Source organism: Barbus barbus, assembly GCF_936440315.1.
Source record: "Barbus barbus genome assembly, chromosome: 5".
NCBI lineage: Eukaryota > Metazoa > Chordata > Actinopteri > Cypriniformes > Cyprinidae > Barbus > Barbus barbus.
Window position 1 is genome coordinate 10,845,001 of NC_136733.1, and position 25,233 is coordinate 10,870,233.

A 25,233-nucleotide genomic window follows, 5' to 3' on the forward strand; every position below is an offset into this window, starting at 1 on the left:
TCACTCACTGGCCACTTTATTAGGTACACCTTGCTAGTACCGGGTTGGATCCCCTTTTGCCTTCAGAACTGCCTTAATTATTTGTGGAATAGATTCAACAAGGTGTTGGAAACATTCCTCAGAGATGTTGGTCCATATTGACATGATAGCATCACGCAGTTGCTGCAGATTTGTCGGCTGCACATCCATGATGCGAATATCCCGTTCCACCACATCCCAAAGGTGCTCTGTTGGATTGAGATCTGGTGACTGTGGAGGCCATTGGAGTAAAGTGAACTCATTGTCATGTTCAAGAAGCCAGTCTGAGATGATTTGAGCTTTGTGACATGGTCCATTATACTGCTGGAATTAGCTATCAGAAGATGGGTACACTGTAGTCATAAAGGAATGGACATGGTTAGCAACAATACTCAGGTAGGCTGTGGCGTTTACACGATGCTCAGTTGGTACTAAGGGGCCCAAAGTATGCCAAGAAAATATCCCCCACACCATTACACCACCACCACCAGCCTGAACCGTTGAGACAAGGCATGAATGATCCATGCTTTCATGTTCTTTACGGCAAATTCTGACCCTACCATCTGAATGTCGCAGCAGAAATCCAGACTCATCAGACCAGGCCACATTTTTCCAATCTTCTATTGTCCAATTTTGGTGAGCCTGTGCGACTTGTAGCCTCTGTTTCCTGTTCTTAGCTGACAGGAGCGGCACCCGGTGTGGTCTTCTGCTGCTGTAGCCCATCTGCTTCAGGGTTTGACGTGTTGTGCGTTCAGCGATGGTATTCTGTATACCTTGGTTGTAACGAGTGGTTATTTGAGTTACTGTTGCCTTTTTATCATCTCTAACCAGTGTGCCCATTCTCCTCTGACATCAACAAAGCATTTGTTGCCGCTCACTGGATATTTTCTCTTTTTTGGACCATTTAACCCATCCCACGTGCACACACACAGCAGTGAACACACACACACCGTGAACACACACCCGGAGCAGTGGGCAGCCATTTATGCTGCGGCGCCCAGGGAGAGCAGCATACACACACCGTGAACACACACCCGGAGCAGTGGGCAGCCATTTATGCTGCGGCGCCCGGGGAGAGCAGTTGCGGGTTCGGTGCCTTGCTCAAGGGCACCTCAGTCATGGTATTGAAGGTGGACAGAGCGCTGTACATTCACTCCCCCCACCTGCAATCCCTGCCGGCCCGAGACTCGAACCCGCAATTACGAGTCCAACTCGATAAACATTAGGCCACGACTTCCCCAATAAAGTGCTTAATAAAGTACCTAATAAAGTGGCCGGTGAGTGCATAAAAGAGCGACTTACAAATGAGGACAAGAAGAAACCAAAATCCACAAAAGAGCAATGATATGCAAGTGCAACAACAAGTCTCAGTTAGCTTAACGCAGTACGTTTTTTTTTATTATTACATAATAAATAAAAATAAAACCGATAGAATAGAAAAAGAATGGAGCAAACTAGTGTAAGAGGCCTTTTTTGCTTTTGTTAATTGTATAATAATTAAAAAGAAAACAAATGGATATAAAACAAAAAGATTAGAAAAGCTAGTGTTTTTTGTTTGTTTGTTTGTTTGTTTTAGAATATAATTAGAATAGAGAGTGCTCTAGCCAAATAAAGATGGAAGAGATGTGTTTTTAGCCCATTATTGAAGATGGCTTAGGTCTCATCTAAATTAGCTCAGCTTATTTGTAAAGGTTTTATAGAACTGGTTTATTTATTTATTTAGTCATGTAGCAGACACTTTTATCCAAAGGGACTTACAAATGAGGACATAAGAAGCAATCAAAACCAACAAAAGAGCAACAACGTGCAAGCGCTATTACAAGTCTCGGTTAGCCTAACGCAGTACAGATAATTATTATTATTATTTTTTTTAATAAAGACATATAGATACAATAAAATTAGAATAGAGAGTGCTAGAGTTAGATGGTCAAGTAAAGATGGAACAGATGAGTTTTTAGACATTTCTTGAAGATGGGTAAGGATTCGGCTACTCGGATTGAGTTGGGCAGGTCATTCCACCAGATGGGAACAGTTAATGAAAAAGTCTGTGAAAGTGTTTTTGTGTGTCTTTGGGGTGGTACAATAATGCGTCGTTCACTTGAAGAACGCAAGCTTCTAGAGGGCCATAAATCTGAAGTAATGAATTTAGGTAAAGGGGTGCAGAGCCAGTAGTGGTTCTGTAGGCAAACATTAATGCCTTGAATTTGATGCGAGCAGCTATTGGTAGCCAGTGCAAATTGATGAACAGAGGCGTGACATGCGTTCTTTTCGGCTCATTATAGATTAATCTTGCAGCGGCATTTTGGATTAATTGTAGAGGTTTAATAGAATTGGCTGGAAGACCTGCCAAGAGAGCATTGCAATAGTCAAGTCTGGACAGAACAAGAGCCTGAACAAGGAGTTGTGTTGCATGTTCCGAGAGAAAGGACCTGATCTTCTTAATATTGTATAATGCAAATCTGCAGGATCTGCAGTTTTAGCAATGTGGTCTGAGAAATTCAGCTTATCATCAATCACAACTCCAAGGTTTCTGGCTGTTTTTGAAGGAGTTATGGTAGATGAGCCTAACTGGAAGGTGAGATTGTGATGAAGTGATGGGTTGGCTGAAACTACAAGCAGTTCTGTCTTAGCTAGGTTGAGTTGAAGGTGATGGTCCATAATCCAGCAAGAAATGTCTGTTAGACACGCTGAGATGCGAGCAGCTATCGTCGGATCATCAGGATGGATTGAGAGGTAGAGTTGAGTATCATCAGCATAGCAGTGATATGAAAAGCCATGTTTCTGAATGACAGAACCTAGTAATGCCATGTAGACAGAGAAGTGGTCCAAGAACTGAGCCCTGAGGCACCCCAGTAGTTATTATCGAGGTTTATCTAGGTGGATGTTGAAGTCTCCAAGTAAGACAAAGGGAGTACCATCCTCAGGAAAGGTTGAGAGCAATAAATCTAATTCTTCCACAAAGTTACCTAGTAATCCTGGAGGACGATAAACAACTACAAAATGGATTTTTAGAGGGTAGGTAATAGTAACCGAATGTGATTCAAAAGAGCTGTTGATACTCCGAGATGGTAAAGGAGTAAATTTCCAATTATTAGAGATGAGCAGACCAGTACCTCCACCTCTTCCAGTCAAACGGGGGGTGTGGGAAAAGGAGAAATTATTGGAGAGTGCTGCAGGTGTAACATTGTCTTCTGGTTTGATCCAGGTCTCTGTCAGGGCCATGAGGTTTAACCTTGAATGACTAATAATGGAAGTAATGAAATCAGCTTTGTTGACAGCAGACTGACAATTCCAGAGACCAATAGAAAACGAAAGTAATGTGTTAGCAGACATAGGCAAAGTGCGCAGGTTGATAGGATTGCGCTGTCTACAGTGTGTGATGCGTGGCTTGCGAGTGGTAGTGATAGTATTGATCTGGAAAAACATAGAATAGGTTATATAAACTAAAACAGAAGTGAAACAAGTAGTAGGAATAATGTAGGATAATTAAAAGTCGATACTTATGTCCTCTGCCGGTGTCCCTGTCCAGTGAAGTCATACGGTAGAGTCGATGGTCTTTACACTCTTCGGTCTTCACACTAGGAGGGCTTTACACGAGGGCTGCCGCGGTATAATAACCTTTTTTATAGTTAGGAGTTATGTTTTATGAGTTGTGAAGTATGTTCCAAAAGAAAGGGCCTGATCTTCTTGATGTTGAATAAAGCAAATCTGCAGGACCGGGCAGTTTTAGCAATGTGGTCTGAGAAAGTCAACTGATCACCAATCATAACTCCAAGGTTTCTGGCTGTTGTTGAAGGAGTTATGGTTGATGTGCCTAAGTGGATGGTGAAATTGTGATGAAACGATGGTTTTGGTGGAACCACAAGCAGTTCTGTCTTGGCAAGGTTGAGTTGAAGGTGGTGGTCTTTCATCCAGCAAGCAATGTCTGTTAGACAAGCTGAGATGTGAGCAGCTATCGTCGGATCATCAGGATGGAATGAGAGGTAGAGTTGAGTGTCATCAGCATAGCAGTGATATGAAAAGCCATGCTTCTGAATGACAGAACCTAGTAATGCCATGTAGACAGAGAAGTGGTCCAAGAACTGAGCCCTGAGGCACCCCAGTAGTTAGATGTTGCGACTTGGACACCTCACCTCTCCAAGATACCTTTGAAGGACCTATCTGAGATATGAGACTCAAACCACTGGAGTGATTTTCCTGAGATGCCCTTTGCCAATAGGTTTGATAGTAAGATCTGGTGGTTAACCACGTCAAAAGCAGTGGACCGTTCCAGCAAGATAAGTACTGATGATTTGGAATTCGCTCTTGCCAGTCTTAGGGCATCAACAACTGAGAACAAGGCAGTCTCGGTTGAATGTCCACTTCTGAAACCAGACTGGTTGCTGTCGAGGAGGTTGTACTATGTGAGAAAGGCAGAGACTTGGTTGAACACAACTCGTTCAAGTGTTTTTGCAATGAAAGGAAGAAGGGAAAGTTTGTAGTTCTTTAAAAGGGATTGGTTAAGGGTGGGTTTCTTAAGTAGTGGGGTTATACGAGCCTGTCTAAATGCTGAGGGAAAACCACCAGTGTGAAGGGATGTGTTAATGATGAGTGAGTGCTCGTACAACTGCAGGAGAAATGGCTTGAAGGAGATAAGATGGAATAGGATCAAGCGGACAAGTAGTAGGATGATTAGAAAGGATGAGTTTGGAGACTTCTGCCTCAGAGAGTGAAGAGAAAGATGTGAATGAGTGTATGTTTGCTGATAAGATGTGCTTGACAGATTGTGGTGTGGAAAATTGCCACATTCCTCCATCTATCATCAATACAAGTTAAAAATGCTTCGGTTTATTCCAAACGCGCCGTCTACTTTTCTCTGGGCAATGAACGATGCCCATTCGCGAATGATTCATTCTTTTGAGTCGATTCTGTTTAAAGGCTTTATCAAACCAGTTGGCAAACCAGTGAATCGGTTCGCGAATCAGTTTGAATGATTCATTCAGTTCCCTGCGGCACGCGCTGAGTCTCTGAAGCAGTTCTCACTCAGATAACAGAGAGTTTAAGAACATCAAGAGCGATGAAGACGTGGCTTTGACCTACAGTCAGTTGAAAGCAAATCTGCAAAGGCTTGTTTGCCAGAGCTATATGAAGATCTTTTATTAGATGAACACCGCGTGTGCTGTCTACTGTTCCACAGGTATAGGCCACGATACCATTATGACACTACCAGTTCGTTGTACATGTACCTTACATTAAATACAATGTATAATTTTTACATTAAATAAGCTGTCACAGAGTATGAAATGAACACCCGCGGAACCCGCATTAGCTCTGCGCAGCGGCGCGCGGCCTGTTCTAGACACAATTAATATTCATATTTTTACAATATTTACGCTTGCAAAAATATAGGCTACATTTGTTTACATTTTGCAGAACAGAAGATCCATCAATATGCATTTGTTTCGTTATGTTCAGAGCAGTCATGTGAGGCGTTTTCAGAGGTTTCAGTGTCCGAGGTTATAGGATAATAATTAATTTACTTTAAAATATAATTTAATTCAGTGATGCAAATCAGAATTTTCATCAGCTGTTACTCCAGTTTTCGAAGTCATATGATCCTTCAGAAATCATTATAATATATCGATTTATTACCAGTGTTGGAAACAATTTTGCTGCTTAATATTTTTTGGAACCTGTGACATTTTGTTCAGTATTCTTTGATGAATAGAAAGCTAAAAAGAGCAGCACTGATAATAAATCAACATGATTTCTGAAGGATTATATGACTCTGAAGACTGGGGTAAAGGCTGATGAAAATTCTTATTTGCATCACTGAAATAAATTACATTAAAAAAATATATATATTTATTTATTGATTTATTTATTTATTTTTAATGGCAGCGTGTGTGTGTGTGTGTTTGTGTGTGTGTATACACATACACATTACATAAATGTAATCTATATATCTAAATAAAAATAGTCTATATTCAGTATATGATCCAAAGTAACTAGTAACTAACTACTTGAGTAGTTTTTTTATCTGATACTTTTTTACTCTTACTCAAGTAACTATTCAGACTATTACTTTTACTTTTACTTGAGTAAATATTTCTAGAAGTACTTTTACTTTTACTTGAGTACAGTTTTTGGTTACTCTACCCACCTCTGGTGGTTTATCAAAACAAGTCTTGAGAATGGGATCACTCTCTACAATATGCCAATGTTTCAATAAAACATTATCAATGTCCTTCGAAACAGGCGAATATTGATTGTAACAATTAATCCGACGGTCAATTTTTTTTTTGTTTTTTAGCAAGACTCTCCTGTTGTGTCAACTACTCGCTGCAGACTGGATCCACTCTTCTCAATATGATCGTTTCCCGAATCTCTCCGATAAGATTTGTGATTGTTGTTGAAAATCTTCATCACTGCTACAAATACGATAAATACAACTAAATTATGAAATTGGGAACGAACGCTTTAATGACACAGGATGGTAAGATTGTCTGTGCAAGATAGTATTACAGTCAGTAGGTTTGCGATACAAATCGCATCTAAGTTGAGTAAGTTCAATCGAGATGCTGCTGATTATGCCAACAATTGGGTTTACCAGTGGAGATCACAACGGAGGCATCTTTTATCACCACAGCTCCCTTCCCGTGGGGCTCGCAAACCTTTACAGTACGATGACAACAGGTACTCATCTGCCCAGTCGTCTTCTTCACTTAATCGTGATTCAGACTCCAGCTATCTGCCCCAGTCTCAACGTTTTTTAGAAGGCGGATGACAATTCAACATCTCTCGTCAAAGAAAAAATGCAGGAGGAGCAAAAAGAGCTTCCGTGAGATCCCAATATGTGACACGAAGAACGATACAGAAGTGATTAATGTCATCAATTTATCGAGCAAAGTGATCTCTAATGACTGTCTAACTGTCCTTAACAAAGGACTTTCGTTTTCACCAACTGCACACTGCAATGAATTTGACACTTACATTGATTTGCGAAATTTTTTTGTAACTTGAGACTTAATTTTTTAATACGAAACAGGTCAGTTCACAGCAGATTCACTCATTGGATTCCAGTGTTTCCATGTCTGAAACAACCTCTGAGTCACGGGATAGTGACTATGGTACATCTATAGAGGACATTAATTCTAGTGAATTACATCGGACTGGTTTTCGAGGTAAATCCACTTTTGTTCCTTTTAAAAATGTATTGTAGGCTTGTAGAAAGTGATGTTGTATCTATATTAAAATCTAAAAGACAATACACAAACTTGCTCATAATTTGACGAATGCACAATTGTTGGAATTGGAATCACATAAAGATTAGTCTATAGTGATTCAAAGTGCTGATAAAGGTGGAGCAGTGGTGATTTTAGATCGAAAAGACTACGAATTTGAAATTCAAAGACAACTAATTCAGTTTTTTATGAAAAATTGAGTATGAATCCTTTGGCTCATTTTAAGACATCTGTATACAATACTTTACAACTCTTGGTAGATTCAGGTCTGTTGACAAAAGGTGAATAGGAATATATGTGTGTTGAATATCCGATTACACCTATACACTCTACCAAAAATTCATAAACCGTTTAGGGAAATCCCTCCTGGGAGATCCATAATGGCAGCAATTGGGTCACTTAAAGAAAAAAATTCTGCTTTTGTCGATTTTCACTTACAACCTTCCGTTACGTCTTTATCTTCCTATATTAAAGACACGATGGAGTTTATCGAACTTATGAATAATGTTAAATTACCTGATTATCCTGTTTTTTTTTTAGTGACTGGATGTTGAATCGCTTTACGCCAATGTTCCATTTCAGGGAGGGCTAGAAGCAATTAACTTTTTCTCTATCAACGTCTTTGTCAGGTACCAAGTACTGCATGTCTGAGTGACCTGGCAAAATTGGTGCTTTCACACAATTATTTTTTCTTTGGGTCAGATTATTATTTGCAGATTTCAGGGGTTAGCATGGGTTCTAAGATGGCCCCAAGCTTTGCATCCTTATTTTGTGGGATGTTTGAACATCAGTTTGTGTTAAACCCTGGGGTAAATTATTTTTTGAGACACATTGTTCTACGGAAACCTTACATTGATGATGTCTTTTTAATATGGTACTAGTGGTACTGAATCTGAGTTACTGGATTTTCATAGTTTGGTAAATAATAAGTGTAGTGTGTTGACATTTACGATTGAATTTCATCAAGAGAAAATGAATTTTTTAGATGTGCTTGTTCTTCGCACTGCATCTGGCATTGAAACTACTTTGTATCGCAAACCTACTGACTGTAATACTATCTTGCACGGACAATCTTACCATCCTGTGTCATTAAAGTGTTCGTTACCAATTTCACAATTTAGTCGTATTTGTAGCAGTGATGAAGATTTTCAACAACAATCACAAATCTTATCGGAGCGATTCAGGAAACGATCATATCAAGAAGAGTGGAACCAGTCTGCAGCGAGTCGTTTGAAAAATGTGACACAACAGGAGAGTCTTGGTAAAAAACAAAAAATTTTTGACCTTCGGATTAATTGTTACAAATTAGGGCTGGGCGATAAATCGATTTTATCGATTAACTCGAATGTGTAGTTTATGTCGACTTGTTTGAATAAAAATCGTTTTTTCAAAAAAAAAAGACGTGTACTACAGAACTCCAATAAATACGAGATAGGAGATAAATATCAATACTTTCTCTCACAGTTATATCATTGGGTAATCATTGTAAGACATTAATCCTACAAAAATATATTTATTATTTTATTATTTAGCTTTTAGGGAATCACTCTTAAGAGTTGATCTTCATATGATTAATTGTTATTAATCAGAATGTACAACTTATGCCTTGTTAACGACTTGTCCAGCAAGCATTAATAACAGCAAGTTATCTTTTAACATGTTGTTTATTTCATTCGTGGCCAACGATTAAAATAAATCAAATAGTTAAATTGAGTTAGCTTAGTTAGCTCCTGAGCGTAGGTAAAACGCGATCTTTTTGGCAAATAGTTACGACATGTTAAATCACATAACACAGACAAAGATTTCTTAATAAAGTCAAAGTTTTATTCACTATTCTAACACAACATTAACTAGACAACATAAACAGACAAACACGCATTCGTTGCAATGGGTTATGATGCTCTGAAGAGAGTCTTCATTTCTAATGCTAGTTTTCAACCTGAGGGAACTCATAGACAGATAATTATTCTTTCTTTACTCTCAACGGAGAGATATCCCGGTTTCAGTCAATAAAGAGATTTGCCTTACTTGGTCTTTCAGTTGTTTCGATCGAACTCAGTTCAGGCTTTCTTCGGTTCAAAGAGACTTTTTCCTCCTTTGCTTTGGTAGAGACGAACTGTGGCTGCGTTCGGATTGGCTGCTCGGGAGGTCGTGTGATTAGCGCACTCTTCAGTGGTTGGTTGTCTCTTTCTGACGTGGTGAACCTTTCAGGAAGGCTATTCAGGTCTTAGAAGTTTAATGTTAAAGTTCTTTGGTTGTTTAACTGAGTCTTGGTGTTAGTTGCTTTGCTTCGCCGTGATGTTCGAGGCCTGAAGCGCTTGCAGCGTGAGCAGAACGAGAGACTCGCAGGCGTGCGTGGCCTCCTGTTGTTTTCAACTCCAACCGAACTCTCATGGTTGAGCATCCGTTTTTAACGGGCCGATTTGGGGTCCGCCTTTTTGGGCGCGTGGTCCAATCGCAAGCGTTTCTGTGGGCGGAGCCCCGCCCTGCATAGCTGCGTGTTTCGCATACATTATCTGGTCAGTTATTCATCATATAAAACAAATTATTGCAAGCAAGTTTCTATCCGTTATTGTAACCACGGGTTGATAAAGCGGATCATTTTCATTCAACCATAATATTCTTCATAAGGTTAGCTTTCTAAAGAAACCAAACACTTATATTTTGATATGCACCAAAATACACGTGACCACAGAGGATATTACTGGGTTAAATACATTGATAAACAGATCCTCAAATTCTAAACGACACAAATAGCAGGTGAACTAAACATCTAGTGATCAGGTAACTTATACATTCTGGAAACAGATTTACCATGGATTTAAAATAATGCAACAGCTTATAAATGTCACAAACACAAACTTCTTAATACATGTATAGATATAGTATTTCTTTTCTCGAGTATATTTTGCTTCACAGGAACTTATTATAACTCGTTCCCTTTTCAAAACATTCGTTTCTAATTCCAAGGTGTGGTTCTCTTTGTTAGATACAGCTGCACAGAAAAGGCGCGTTTTCTTGGAATGTGCGTGATATGCAGGGTCGTAAAAGTCTTTGGTTTGGAAAGTCTGGAAATTGTCTTTATTTCGAGTCGACCGTAAAACCGTCATCCTTTGCGATATGTCCTTGAATTTACTGCATGAAGTCAGGGGGGGTTTTTCTGTGGGGTTCCTCCAAATGACAAGGGCTCTCGAAAACCCAAAATATATGTTTTTCTGGTCTCAGGAGGTTTTTAGGGGAGGGCCGTCTATACGGCGTCAAGAAGTCTGGTGTTAGCTGTGTGTGCGTTCAGACCATTCCTTACATCATAATTGCGGGCATCAGGGAGCCGCTATTATGCATGGCACTGAAACTGCTTTTGAATGCACGATGGCTTTTTAGTTTCACTTTCGAGATTGGCGATCGCACGTACTCTGTTTTTACTATGGAGCGGCAGTAGCCTACTTGCCACACATTATACAAGATTAGATGTTTGTCATGGTGCTCAGGATCTGCAAATCATTCGTCATCGTCCTCAGTCATCTCTCCTTACTCTATGTGGTAGGCTAAGTGAAATTTTATGTTCTGTAATGCAGTGTTTCCCATACATTGATTTATTTGTGGCGGCCTGCCACAATATCAAAACTGACCGCCACAAATAGATTTTTTTTTTTCTAAAAGCTTTGACTTCGTTGAATAAGCAAGCGCTGCACGTTTCAGAATCGAATCACGGTGCGGGTGTCTTTATATCACTGCATTTCTGAAGGAAACAGACTGTCTTCAGAAAATTTTGGATGTCATTTAATTTTGCATAATGTCTGATAAAGCAGCGTTTGTGAGCAGAGCTAATTTGTGTACAGCGTTACCGGGGAAACCGCTATTTCTCCTGCTCTAGGAGGCGTCCTGCTGGCAGATAATTAATTTGCATATATGCAGCCACAAATAAAGTCCAAGTCTGTGGGAAACACTGGTAATGTAACAGGCAACCGTGAGCAATCGTTATTTGTTTCCTGTGCCTTTCTGAATACTGAATATTTGTTTTACTGATAGTGTTGTAAAACACTTTGTGACTCCTTGTCTGTGAAAGGAGCTATATAAATAAATTTTATTTACTTAATACTACGCCTTACCATCTACAACACTGAAATTGATGCTATATGGGCGTCTTTTTGTTGACTAACTCAATCGCATATTGGTGGGCAGAGTTAGTGTAAATAGCCTTTGCCAACAAGGCGGGCTATTTGCACTTAGTGTAAATAGACACTCCGTAAAGTTAGAACTTGCTTTGAACAATTTCTTTGTCATCTGCAGACTGATTTTAAGTAGGGGGAAAAATCGATTTAAATCGTAAATCAGATTTTTTGTGAAAAAATCAGGGATTTTTTTTTTCAGGCAATATCGCCCAGCCTACAGCCCTATTACAATCAATATTCGCCTGTTTCGAAGGACATTGATAATGTTTTATTGAAACATTGGCATATTGTAGAGAGTGATCCCAGTCTCAAGACATGTTTTGATAAACCACCTCGTTTAGTGTATAAGACATCTAATCTTCTAAATATCTTGGTCCTATCTGATTTGAAACCTGCTCCTCATTTCTTGAACAAAATACCAGATGGGAATTACAGATGTGGTAATTGTCAACAGTGTAATTTCACATACAAGACGTTGACCTTTACACATCCTTATATGGTGAAAACTTTTAAAATTCGGGTTTTGATGGTACTGGTTGAATTTATGTAAGTAGGTATTATTTAATATTTAATGTTAAATTCTATATTGAGAATTATATTTTGCATAGCTTTATATGTTTTGTTTTTCTTTTAGTTTTTCTTTTTTCTGTTATGGTTTTGGTTTACTTGTTGGGGTATTATTATTATGATAGTATTGTGTCAGGTCACGTCATCTTTGATATGCCACTTTTTATACCTCCATACAGGTGATCAGTGTTGTTCATTTGTCTGATGAAGAGCCTGCGTGCTCGAAACGTCACACACAATGTGATAGTTTTTTTAATAATAAACATCTTTTGATATTTTTTGGAGCTTTGGTGTTGCCGACTTTGCATTCCTAATATGCTTCTACTTGTTGTTTAGTCGAGCACACATTTGAGATCGATGTGCGTGCTGTTGCTTTCTCTTTGTCTATTCGATTCGTTCAAACGGCTGATTCATTAAGGAAGGAAGCAAGTGACTCTCTTTATGAATGGGTCATTGACTCACTAGATTTGTTCAAAAACAAAGATTCATTCATAATCGAAACAGCGCTGTGTTTGCTTGGAGATGCGCAGCGGCTCAGCTGTGACTTTATTTAATCAACTAAATAGTTCTGAACAGATCAGACAAGTGTTCCTAAAATGTAAGTCACTTTATATTAACTTTTGAATAAAGTCAATAATGTATAAATTCAATTTCACATGTGCAAACTCTTTATAATCATTAAGTTCATCGCGATCTCATAAACTTCTATTTTAGTGAATGAAGCTCTCTACACTGCACACTGAATCTATTATTTACATCGTCTCTACACTTTTTTTGTTACAATGAATGACAAACTGCAGTCTGCTTTCACGATCTGTGCTGTGAGGAGCAGCATGTGCAGCAATAGAGAAGCATTTCCATTGGCTGCAGTCTGCTCTTGATGGCCAATCAAAGACGGCATTGCCCAGCAAACCATAAACACAAATATCCCGCTACATTTTGTTTAGTCTGCATTGCACTACGGTTTATGCAGAACTGGGTTCGCTTTTGTAGTCTTTTGAATGGGTAAAATATAGAAATCACTTTAATTTTCAAATAAATCTAACCAGTTGGAAATGAAACGCTGTCCCCCCTCGAAATTCACTCCCCGGACTCCATCCCCCCGCGCCCCCCATTTCCAGCCCTGCTTTAATGTTAATAAAACACCAAACACAAAGAGAAAAATCACTCACTACTCTTGACTCAAAAACTTTAATACAGTTTTTTTAATATGAATCAATCTATATAGTGTTTTATTTTTATATTTGTTCATTCAGTTTCTTGAATGCCCCTGCTAAATATTATACCTATTGTACCTGAAAATAAAACACTGTTAATTGTATTTGTATATTGTGTGTAGTTGTAATGTGTATCTTTGTTCTCATTTTTTAATAACAAAGATAAAATGATGACAGATTTTTATCTTCACCCACTTTGGCCTAAATATCTGCCATACTTTTTTATATTTTGTTACCTTGAAAGGCTTTGTCTTTATCATAGGGAAATTAGTTTGGCTGTACTGCTCAAAAATCTTGCAAAATAGAAAAACACATGACAAAGTGATAAAATCGTGAATCGAATTTAACTGTTAAAAGACAGTAATATGAAGTTAACCATGTTCCATATAATGATGGTGTGATGATTAGACCTGTTGAGGTTAGGTTTGCGATTGAAAAATTGTCTTTGAATAAATCATGTGGTCCAGATCAAATAACAGCGGAACATTTGAAGCATGCTTGTCAGATAGCATAGATTCAGGTAACACGCCATGTAGCACTACAAATCAGTGTTATTAGTGCCAGTAATCAAAGATAAAACAGGTAAAATATCTAGTATAGAAAATTATAGGCCAGTCGCATTGGCTAGTATAATTTCAAAAATATTTGAGCGTGTGCTTATGGATAGGCTCAAAGAATACTTGATTACTACGGATAATCAGTTTGGCTTTAAAATTAATCATGGCACTGATATGTGCATATATTCATTAAAGGAAGTGGTTTGTAAATATAAGAAGCAAAATTCTACAGTATTTCTGTGTTTTGTAGATGCTTCGAAGGCATTTTATCAAATTAATCATACTAACCTGTTTATAAAATTACAAGAAAGAGGGCTTCCCCTTTACTTGATAAGAATTTTACATTACTGGTATATCCATCAATGCATGCGAGTAAGATTGGGTGGGAATGTATCAGCACCTTTTTATGATGAATGGGGCTTGTCAAGGTTGAATACTGTCTCCTCTTCTTTTTAACTTGTATATGGATGATCTTTCTTTAAAGTTATAAACGATTGTAAAACTGGATGTGTAATAGGGGATTGTCTTTTAAATCATCAGTTGTACGCTGATGATTTAGTTATTCTGTCCCCTTGCAGTGTGGGGTTGCAACAGTTGCTTTGTATATGTTCAAGCTATGGTGTGCAGTTTGATATAAAATTTAACAGCAAAAAGAGTGTGGTTATGATTGTCAAAACCAAAGAGGACCTTAAGCAAAATGTTCCATCTTTTTATCTAGGTGATCAAGTATTAAATGTGGTGAATAAAATAAAATATTTGGGTCACTTTATCAAAGATGATTTGAATGATGATGATGATGTGCAGCGCCAAGGTTGTAATGGACAAGCAAATATGTTAGTTTGTAAATTACTTGTGTACAGATGAGGTTAAAATAGCTCTTTTTAGAACTTCATTGTATGCAGCGCACTTGTGGTGTAATTATAGTAAAGCTACAATGAAAAAGCTTCAGGTGGCATTTAACAATGCACTGAGAATTTGCTTAAGCTCCCAAGGTGGACGAGTGCAAGTCAGATGTTTCTATATAATAATATTCCTACTCTTCATGCTTTGTTAAGCAAATGTGTATAATTTTGTATCGATATAATAGTTCTAAGTGATCCTACATTAAGTGATACTAAGTACTCCTCCTGGTATTGGAAGCGCTGGAATGAATGTTTGTATTCTTTTAAATAGTGTTGTGGCATGTATTTATGTTTGTGTTGTCTTGTATTTTGTTACTTTTGTGGATATGGACCTAAGAGTCTGAAATACAGGAATGATGAAAGCAATAGTGACCACATAATAAAAACAGTTACTCACACTTGTGTGGTGTGATTTTACTGTTGGATCCAATGTAATCGGCACAGCATTGTCTTTTAGTTTCAATCTTTTTGAAAACCCTGCGTCGAATTGTGCCTTGTTTGTAAATGAAGCGGTAAAATGAAGTGAACAAAGGACCAAGTTCTTACTGGTGCAATCTGGCACTTAATTAAAAATAAAGATCAACAAATAAAGTTTATTGTTTATTTTCTGCGTAGAATCAGTGGGTGGGGCTAAACAGGCAGTGATGTAGAAACAGGCATTGATCTTCTTCTGCAGATTGGCTTAAATATAAGCTGTTTTTAGACTAACAAGAAAGTTTTAAGTTCTGAAACTTCAAATGATCGTCAAAAGATCAAAGAAATTTGATTTCTTAGTTCATGACCTCTTTAAGATTCTTTCTGACATGGCAATAATATGTACTGCTGGCTTTCTCCAGGTTTTAATCACTTTATTAAACCAAAATGACAAATGTTTACTTCCAGGAGCCGTGACATACTTCAAAGCTTACAGGTTTCCATATGTTGTTTGGCCACAACGTCTTATGGAAGTTTGAGTCTTTCAAGTCTGAACATATAGCCTCTCAAAGTATTGTAGTGATATCAGAAGTTAGATAGCCTAACACGGGGCACCACTAAATTCAGTGATTTTAGATTTAAGTAGCACCACCAGTGTAATGGCTTTAGGCTTAAATATTACTATTAATATTTAGTTTTGGTCATACTATTTTACAGGGTTAACCAGCCAAGGAATTGCACCTTGAGCAATAAAGAACAATCATGGAAGATTGTTGAATAAATAAGAATTACAATTAAATTATAGGAAGTTGTAGTCTGACCAATCTGAAGGATTTGTGAGATATCGTTAAATTGTAGAGCCTTTTTAACTGTATTATCAACTAGGGATGCACGGTATACCGGTACTGGAAAAATAACGGTATATATTATATTTCAAAGGGTACAATATAATAATTTTGCTCAATTCGGTATTTCATACGCTGCAGTTGCGAAATGCACCTGTAGGTGGCAGTGCTTCCCAAATTGCTGCACAACCGGTAAATGTGACAACAGAACAATGCGATGGATCATCAAACATCAAACTCTGTCAACACACCCGAAATTAATAAATAAAGAGAACAGTAGAAGTGAAATATGGCATTACTTTGCATGCAAAACAGATGACAAAGGTGAAGGAACTGACCTTTACTGCACCTGTATGCAAGCGTTGCTATAAATCATGTGTTTCCACAGACAACACATCAAACCTTTTTAAGCATTTGTCACTTGCTCATCCTGATCTTGTCAGAAAATTAAGAGATCGACAGGTGAGTGCATCATTCAAAAATTCTGATTTAATTTGAACTTTTATTAACAACTGATTAACGCACTCAAATGTGCGTGTGACACGCTAGAACCGTGTTACGTAATATATGCACTTGCATTTCATACAATCGAATATTGGATTTGAATTGAACAATAATTTTGCTATATTAATTTTAGTATCAATAAGATAAAGGGAATGTTTCTGCCGTGCTGCCAACCGCTAATATGAAGCAGCCGAGAGAGTGAGATTTATTTAATACTTTTTCTTTGGTTGAGTCTAAAATCTGAAAACAATCTGAGAGAGAGAGAAATAATAATGTGATTTTGAATATTACTTTGACTGTTAGAATAACACTTTACAGTTAACACTTTAATTGCACAACTTCAGTTGTATTTTATTTTTTTTCTCTTCAAACTATGTTCCCGGTAGGTTTTTTTTGTTACATTTTGAGACACTTTTTTTTGCACTGAAAAGACAAGAAGATTTGAATATATTTTCATCTTATTACTTCAGTTAGCCTATTTTAATTTTTTTTCTTCAACATCAAAATGTAACCTATGTTCCCTGTAGGTTTTTGTTAGCTTGATACAAAGGTATTAAGATAGGAATCTATTTTTATTATTATTAATAAAATTGTTTTAAATTCACTTATCTTTGAGGCTGGTTATTTGTCACCTATGGTATCGATTTAGTATCGATACTGAGGTATTACATTCTGGTATCGTACCGAAGCCAAAATTATGGTACCGAGCCATCCCTATTATCAACACAAGGAAGACATAAGTGTAATTAAAAAAGGGGTTTTATTAACAAAGGGATAGACAAGAGTAACTAATAACAACTACTAAATGGATACGATGAATGGATAAAGTGCAAAGGTTGACAAATGGAAGTGACTGAGTTGGATGTTACTATGGACGTTATCTTATGGAAAGATAAACTTGAAGTTTCCTGGAATTAGCAAGGTATTCTAGGTTCACCTTATTCTAGGTTCAACAAATAAATCGAGGGATTATTTGTTATTAACTGACATCAGTTATATAGAATCTAATGCAAATTAGATAATCATAAACTGACAATACACTAAATGCCAATGGTCTCTGGAAAGAGGTTTGGATTCGGAAAGAGTTATATTTACGTTCCGCCTGGTCATGTGCTGAGTCTGAGCGGCGACGTCTTCCACTTGTCTTTGCGGTGGAAGGAAAAGAGTTGGATACGTTTCACAGTCTTGAACATGATGCACTGGTGGAACGATGAACTCCTGAGAAGGTTCTTTGGTCTGGAACACGCAAACCGGAGCATTGAAGGTGAAGGTTCTGAAGTCTACAGAAGATCCGGAATACCTGGAACACACGGGAGGGAGGATCATTGACGTTGACTTTCTGAAGTCATTGCAGAAGATCCTGGCAGTTTGGACTCGCAAATTGAGGATTGCTGAAGAGACGATTCTGAAGTTGTTGGAGAAGATCCTGGCAGCTTGGAACTCTCAAGCAGAGGATCTCTGAAGAGAAGATTCTGAAGTCGTTGCAGAAAATTGGGGGGCGCTAAGCTTGTGGTCGTTGTCACTCTGGCAGTTTCCAAACTTCCCAAACTCACTTCTGGCAGAACTTCCTTATTTGTCTGGCAGAACCTAACTTTGCAACAACATCTTAGCGCAAGGTCGACCACACCACTTAGCAGTCTAATTTAGCAACAGCATCTTAGCACACAGCAAAACTTAGCACACTTCTTTGTCTTGGAGAAAACCTTTTATTCCTTCCCTGAGAAGGCAGGGTTTTCAAGTTGGCACCTTTCAGATCCAGCATTCTGATTGGCTGATGCTGTCAGAGGTGGGCACAGAATGGCCTCTCTGAGGTCTATTTGCATAGCTTAAAGTCCACGTTCAGAACAATGGGTCTCATTCACTAATAAGTGCGTACGTTTTTCGTATTTATACGCACATTTGAAGTTCTCACGAAAACTTTCTGCCTAATTCAAATCACGTTTTGTGTGTATGTGGGGGGGTGTTTTCGTGAAGAGCGTGCAATCTGTGATCGCGTGCAGTTGCTGACGCTCGCTAAAGCGTTCAATTGCTTTCTTATGTGCGCTGTTTTATCGGTACTTTCGCTTTAAAAATCGATCGCATTCAGCAAGGAGGGGAGAGGATGGAAAGTGGGGAGGCACAGTAACTCGTTTGGGGGGCCACGGCCCACGAGTGCCCCCCTTGGCGCCGGCCCTGCTGTGCGCTCTCTAAAGACGCGCTCTCTCCTTAGAGCACGCGCTGCAATGTCTTCAAACAGTACCAAGTGTGCCATGCCTCCAAACACAAGGTGAGAAACAATAATCACCGTTTATATAAGCATAGATCAGGTGATTTGTTGTTTGGACCTCTAATTTTATATATATATAATTGGACCTCTAATTATACTTTATTATCAATTTTAACGTCTAGTTACTTTTCACCCACCCTGTACATAACATATCTAATTATATGTGGGGTTCTTTATACATGCTTATAAGGCCCTGGGCGTACATGATTATTGCGTACATGTGGTATGAGTTGTTCTTGAATTTTTTCGTACATTTAGAATAAATTTTTGTACGAAAGTTTTTGATGAATCATGATTTATTTGTGAAAACGTCCGTACGCACATTTCACGCAAAAATTTGTTTAGTGAATGAGACCCAATGTCTTTAAAGTTTTTTCCTATGCATTATTCACTTTTCAAACCAATTCCAGATTAACCTACACATTGTGCTGAAAATATGAAGACCAAACATCAATGGGTAATGCTGAGCATTGACCCTTGCATTCATATATACAGTATATATCTTAATGGGTATTGTTGCATTGTTGTATCACACACAGCACTCATTAAGTATATACAGTTCTTTAAATTGATATGAGGAAGGTTTTGTCAATTTTGTGTCCTTTTTGTGTGAATGCATGTGAAAATGTAGTTTTCATTTGTGGCTTTGGCCACATGGCAAAACTGTGAGGGGGATTTATGATCGTTCACACTTTGATAAGAGTAAGGGAGAACAAAGCAGTTCCTGGGTGGGGGTTACAGTATGATAATGTTAACCCCCCTCTCCACAAGGTAAAACCGGTTTGGTCAGTCCGAGGTAGCGAGTGATTGTTCACACTTAGGTCTCAAGAATGAAGAACTGTGATCAGTGAAAGACCACATAGTGATTGGATCAGTCTTTGATCCATGAAATGCTGACATCCTTATCCTTCCACAAATTCTAAGTTTGAGGGAGACTAAGGCAGTTCCTTCATGGGGGTTACTGTATGTTAATGTTGACACCCCTTTCCACAAGAAGTAGTGTAGTTATGTTAAAACAAAGGGCATTCTTTGTTATCCACAAGCCTGATCTCATTAGAACATAACTTTCCACGTGTTGTGTGGAAAAGAGTCTTGCCCGTGACCGTTGTTCACTACAGTATACTCAAGAACATGTGGGAATGCAGGTGTTTGGGACATCTGCTCTAGAACGTTTCATCTATGTCCAGTGTCTATGCAAATTTTGTCCAGATGTTATGACCAATAAAAATTGTGCAAATTCTTTTTTTTCTGTTTCTCTTTTCCTTTCCTCTTCAGCTTAGCAGTATCAGTAAGGCCATAAATTCCACAGAGACGCCACTGAAGGAGAAACATGCACGCAGTATCCTTAATTTAGACATCCATTTATTATTGTTTATTCAACTATTCTCCAACCATGTAGGTCAAATGATGTATGATGAGTATGTTGTGATTATACACTGTGCTTGAGATCTTTTCCTTAAATGCATGAACAGGAATTATTTTGGGAACCCACAGAGAGAAGGGGGCCTATACCTTCTGGTCATATGCTGTCGGTCTGCCCTTGCCAAGCAGTGCTATCCTTAGCTGGAAGTTCTTCCATGTATTACACAAAATCTTGCGTGATGGTCACCGAAATGTAAGCATGCTTCCATTTGAATTTTGGAATTATCTATCTCAATCAAATTTTTTTTTTGGTAACACTTTATTTTAGGGTCTCCTAAGTAGTTGCTTATTAGCATGCGTATTACTAGAATATTAGCCATTTATTAGTACTATTTATGCCTTAAGCACATATTAATGCCTTATTCTACATGACCTTATTTTACATCCCTAATACCACCCAATACCTAAACTTAACAACTACCTTACTAACTATTAATAAGCAGCAAATTAGGAATTTATTGAAGAAAATGTCGTAGTTAATAGTGAATAAACGTACCCTATTCTAAAGTGTTACCTTAATTTTATATGTATGTATCTCTCTCTCTCTCTCTTTCTTTCTTTTAAGTGTCTGCTTGTTTCAGAGACCTAGTGAAAAACACAGTGTTAACAGTTAGTTATTTGATTTAAATTTTTCAACCAAATATAAGCGGAATATACTGTTCTCCCCAAGGATGTCTAATTTACTTAATAGTAGATTATTATTATTTAAATTATTATTTAATCTTAAACTATCCTTTTTATTTATTTTTTGAGCAGATTGTCTTGTTAATTGTATTATTTGTCTTACCAGACTTTACAAGACTGCATGAGACACTACAGCAACATTGCTGAGACAGGGTTACTATGGGTAAGTCAAAGTTCATTCACAAATTTCAGCATTCAGAACAAAAGAAACTCTTTTTGCTTGGTTTGGCAGAAAATTTGTAATGATTTGTTGTCATTAATTTCCATTATCAGAGTAACACACGGGACAGACATGGGTATGGACAGCTGGTTTCTAAACATTCCAAACTCCTCTGCACCAAGATGGAGTTTCACACTAAGGTAGATTTCAATACATTTCTTGTGCCCATAATACGGAAGTTATTATAATACTAAGCGGCCATGCATTATTATTTTTTTCCTTCTTGTTTTGTTGTGATCACGACTTAATTTTCTCGTGGTCTCGATATAACAAAAGTTGATTTCTCGTTATCACGACTTATTTTTCTCGTCCAGGAGTCCAGGATGCGAATGTAACACGTTTTTCTTATAACGGTTTTCTATGAGTAAAACGTTTAACGCATTGTGTTCTTGTTATGGGCTCATTTGCTTTTTATTTTTTTTTAATGCTTTATTAATGATGTGTTTACTGAGTTTGGTCCTTTAAAAACACTGCCTTTTAAGCCACGTTAAGTGTTGTCCGTACGGTAGCCTATTCTTTGGGAGGAAAGCGCTTAACGCGTAATTATACACATTGCGTTCTTATTATGGGTTCATCTTGTCTATACATAATGTGTATACTGAGTTTGGTCTTTTAAAAACACTCTCAATTAATGCATTAAGCCACGCTGTTAAGCGTTTTAGATTGTCCAAATCAAGGTTGCGTTTGTTACTATAGCAACAGTAGACTCAGGATGCATTGTGTTTTTAAAATCAAACAATCATTGTTAAAAGAACCACTTTTGTTATGTCGAAATCACAAGAAAATTAAATCGCGATATCTATAAAACAACTTTTGTTATGTCAAGAAAATTAAGTCGTGATCACGAGAAAACAAGAAAGAAAAAAATTACAATAATGCATGGCCGCTTAGAACTTCCGTACCATAATGTATTTACCCAGCCGTTTGTTGACTTCAAGCCCCCATTTTGGCCTTCGAACCCAATTTCATGAGAATAAGTAACAATCTTACGAGGTGATAAATTTGTATGATTTGATTTGTATGAAAACTTTTTTTAAGGAATGCGTGAAGGTCCACCCTTGAGCAGATCATACAAAAAAAAAAAAAAGACGTATGCATGAGATCATACAAATGCATATTTATTAGCCACTAGGGATGGGCGATATCTTATCGTTTGCAATATACCGTTGAAAATTCTCCTCACGATAAAAATTTGTCTCCTCACGATAATAACGATAAGTCTATTTGATGACGTAGTTTTGTGCGCGCCCGATTCACTGTTCGCGTGCGAAGTGAATAGTGCGCTCAAGCGCTCAAGGCACAAGCGCTCCTAAAAAGAAAATTAAGCGTAGAACCCTGAGATATATTTCTCATGTATGTGAGGAGCCCCGATTTTAAGTTTTCTTTTTTTATTATTATTATTTTAAGTTGTTTCATTATCAGGAAAAAATGCAAGTGATCCGCGCGAGCACCTCACTGTCATGAATGCGCATTCTTTTCCGCACAAACACTTGAATATGAATAATAGTCTAGACTCTAGAGCATAGCCTCATAAACTTGTTTAAATAAATCGCTTATGCATTAAATAAAGATACAAAACAGGTTGTTAAATATGCTGAATATATTGTTCAAATATTTATAAAATGTGAAACTGTAGCTAATCTTATTCGCAGTCTAGCATTTTGCATCTACATAACATAGTGAATTATTTTTTAACATGCAATGATACAAAATAAAACCCAAAAAAAATTAAAAATGTAGACAAATAAGAATGATGTAGCCCACATCTCTTGAGCGTGCGTCGCACTCAGCATGCGCGAGCCGAACACGCAAAATCTTGCTCTCTGCATGAATGCAATGCAGATAGCGACACAAGTTTGTTTGAAACACATACAAAGTTTAAATAAGATAATAATATTAACAATGAACATTATATGACATTTAAAATAGTTTTGGCGATTTTTTTCCTTCAGTCCGCCTGTGCATTTCTGACCCAAACAGCAAAGCAGTCTAAATCCCCGCGATGTTCTCGTTAAATGAAAGTGAAAGTCGTGACGTATTGTCAAGTATGGTGACCCATACTCGAAATTGGTGCTCTGCGTTTAACCCATCCAAGTGCACACACACAGCAGTGAGTAGTGAACAAATGCACACACACACACACACACACCATGAACACACACCCGGAGCAGTGGGCAGCCATGCTGCGGCGCCCGGGGAGCAATTGGGGGTTCGGTGCCTTGCTCAAGGGCACCTCAGTCGTGGTATTGAGGGTGGAGAGAGCGCTGGACATTCACTCCCCCCCACCTACAATCCCTGCCGGCTGGGGACTCGAACCCACAACCTTTCGATTTCGAGTCCGACTCTCTAACCATTAGGCCACGACTTCCCAAAATATGCAATTTCTGAGATAGTACAATGAATTAATTTCTAAAATGTTATGATATGGAAAGCCTGAAACAGATCACAGCAGTATAGCCATACACAGGCTTTCAGTCATCAGCAACGTGGTAAACATGCATGCCAGTATGCATATGATTTAATATGAAGCGTCACGCATTATTATGGTTGATAAGAGCAATTAATGGAGATGAGCTGTTGATCATAATTAGCATGGCCATAGGTTGGCTTTGTACAGAAAGTTTCAAGTTAATTGATTAATAATTACTATATGAAATGAACTTAATCTTTAAAACGTTACGGACGTGACACAGCTCTGAAGCGTCCTGACATCATAAATCTAGACCTTATAAATCCAAATATCATCGCTGTTCAGACTAAGTGAGTGTATTTACTTTTCAGACAGGCCTCCATCTTTCTACAAAATACTTACTGTTGACATAAATTTAAAAATGGGCAGTCTTTGATATCTCATTTCAAAATATGAAATACAGTCGAATGAAAATGTATTTTTACTATAGGTCCACCCCTCATATGTGGTGGATAAACATAGCGATTTCCTTCAAATTTCTATTGAAGCACGTTAATGCAGTAAAATACAGACCTAAATGCACAACTCAAACAGGGTTTTGTTCTTTTGGTGATAAATGTTTTAGGCCATATCGCCCATCCCTATTAGCCACTAATTAACCAAAATGTAAAACAGTTATGAATTGCAATGAGAGTGTGTCGGGCTCTAGAAGACAGACAGGAGATGATTAAAGTTTGTACAATTTAAGCTTGGTGAGATCTTGCATGAAAAGCCCAGACGGACTGTGCAGCATTAACCGTCTTTAATGTTGTACTGTATGATGTACACTGTAGCCAAAACCCTAATCCCGATTGACAGTGTCTCTTAGGTCAGATGGCTGCTAATATATTGTAGGTTCTTCAGACACACTGCCAGAGCTGTGACGCAACATTTTCTTCTTATCCAAGGCTCTTTTACAATTTCCGAAATTTGTCTCATAAGGCACAACCATTGGCAAAATTGCATGTTTAAAAAAATGTGTACACATTTATGCTGCTTAAAGGGAAATTGGTAAATTAAGCTTGAAGGAATTATATATATATATATAATTTTTTTTTTTTTTATTTGTAAGAATTTTTGACTGCATCACTGTTCTGAATGATTAAATGAATCCTCTTATGATCAAAATAGACCTTTTAATGTTTTTGAATGTCTCTTCTGCTTACCAAGGCTGCATTTATTTGATTAAAATAAACAAACAAAGAAAACTGTGAAATATAATTACAATTTAAAACAACTTTTTTGTCTACACAAATATATTGTACAATTTGAAGCTGAATTTTCTCCAGTCTTCAGTGTTAAATGATCCTTCAGAAATCATTCTGATAAGCTGATTTGTTGGTCAAGAAACATTTCTGATTATTATTAATATTTAAAAAAATATGCTGCTTCATATTTTTGTGGAAACCGTGATATACTACCATTCAAAAGTAAAGGTAAGTAAGGGAAAAAAAAAAAAAAAAAAAAAACTTTCATTCATCAAGGATCCATTAAATTGATTAAAAGTGACAAAGACATTTATAATGTTAGAAAAGATTTTTATTTCAAATAAATGCTGTTTGTTTGAACATTCTATTAATAAAAAAATTCAGAAAAATAAAATGCATCACAATTTCCCCTAAAAAGAATGCTAAATCGACATTAGCGCTGTTGGTGTCAATTGCTCTGATTGACTGTTCATCTTAGCAAACCAGAAAGAAAAATCATGAAGCAAGCAAACATCTAGGTCGAAAGGGAACATCCAAAAGGGTTTTTTTCTTCAAAATTTCATAT

General features: G+C 37.5%; 1 protein-coding gene across 1 annotated transcript in view; it reads left to right on the plus strand.

Moving 5' to 3' along the window:
* The window catches only part of LOC306869598 (huntingtin-interacting protein 1-related protein-like), a 111,258-nt gene that overhangs the window by 25,333 nt on the left and 60,692 nt on the right, over nucleotides 1-25,233 (plus strand). The window contains exons 2-5 of the mRNA XM_079416390.1: nucleotides 19,961-20,024; nucleotides 20,158-20,300; nucleotides 20,898-20,954; nucleotides 21,065-21,151. Of these exons, the coding sequence (XP_079272516.1) occupies nucleotides 19,961-20,024; nucleotides 20,158-20,300; nucleotides 20,898-20,954; nucleotides 21,065-21,151 (351 nt within the window). The remainder of the gene's footprint in view (nucleotides 1-19,960; nucleotides 20,025-20,157; nucleotides 20,301-20,897; nucleotides 20,955-21,064; nucleotides 21,152-25,233) is intronic.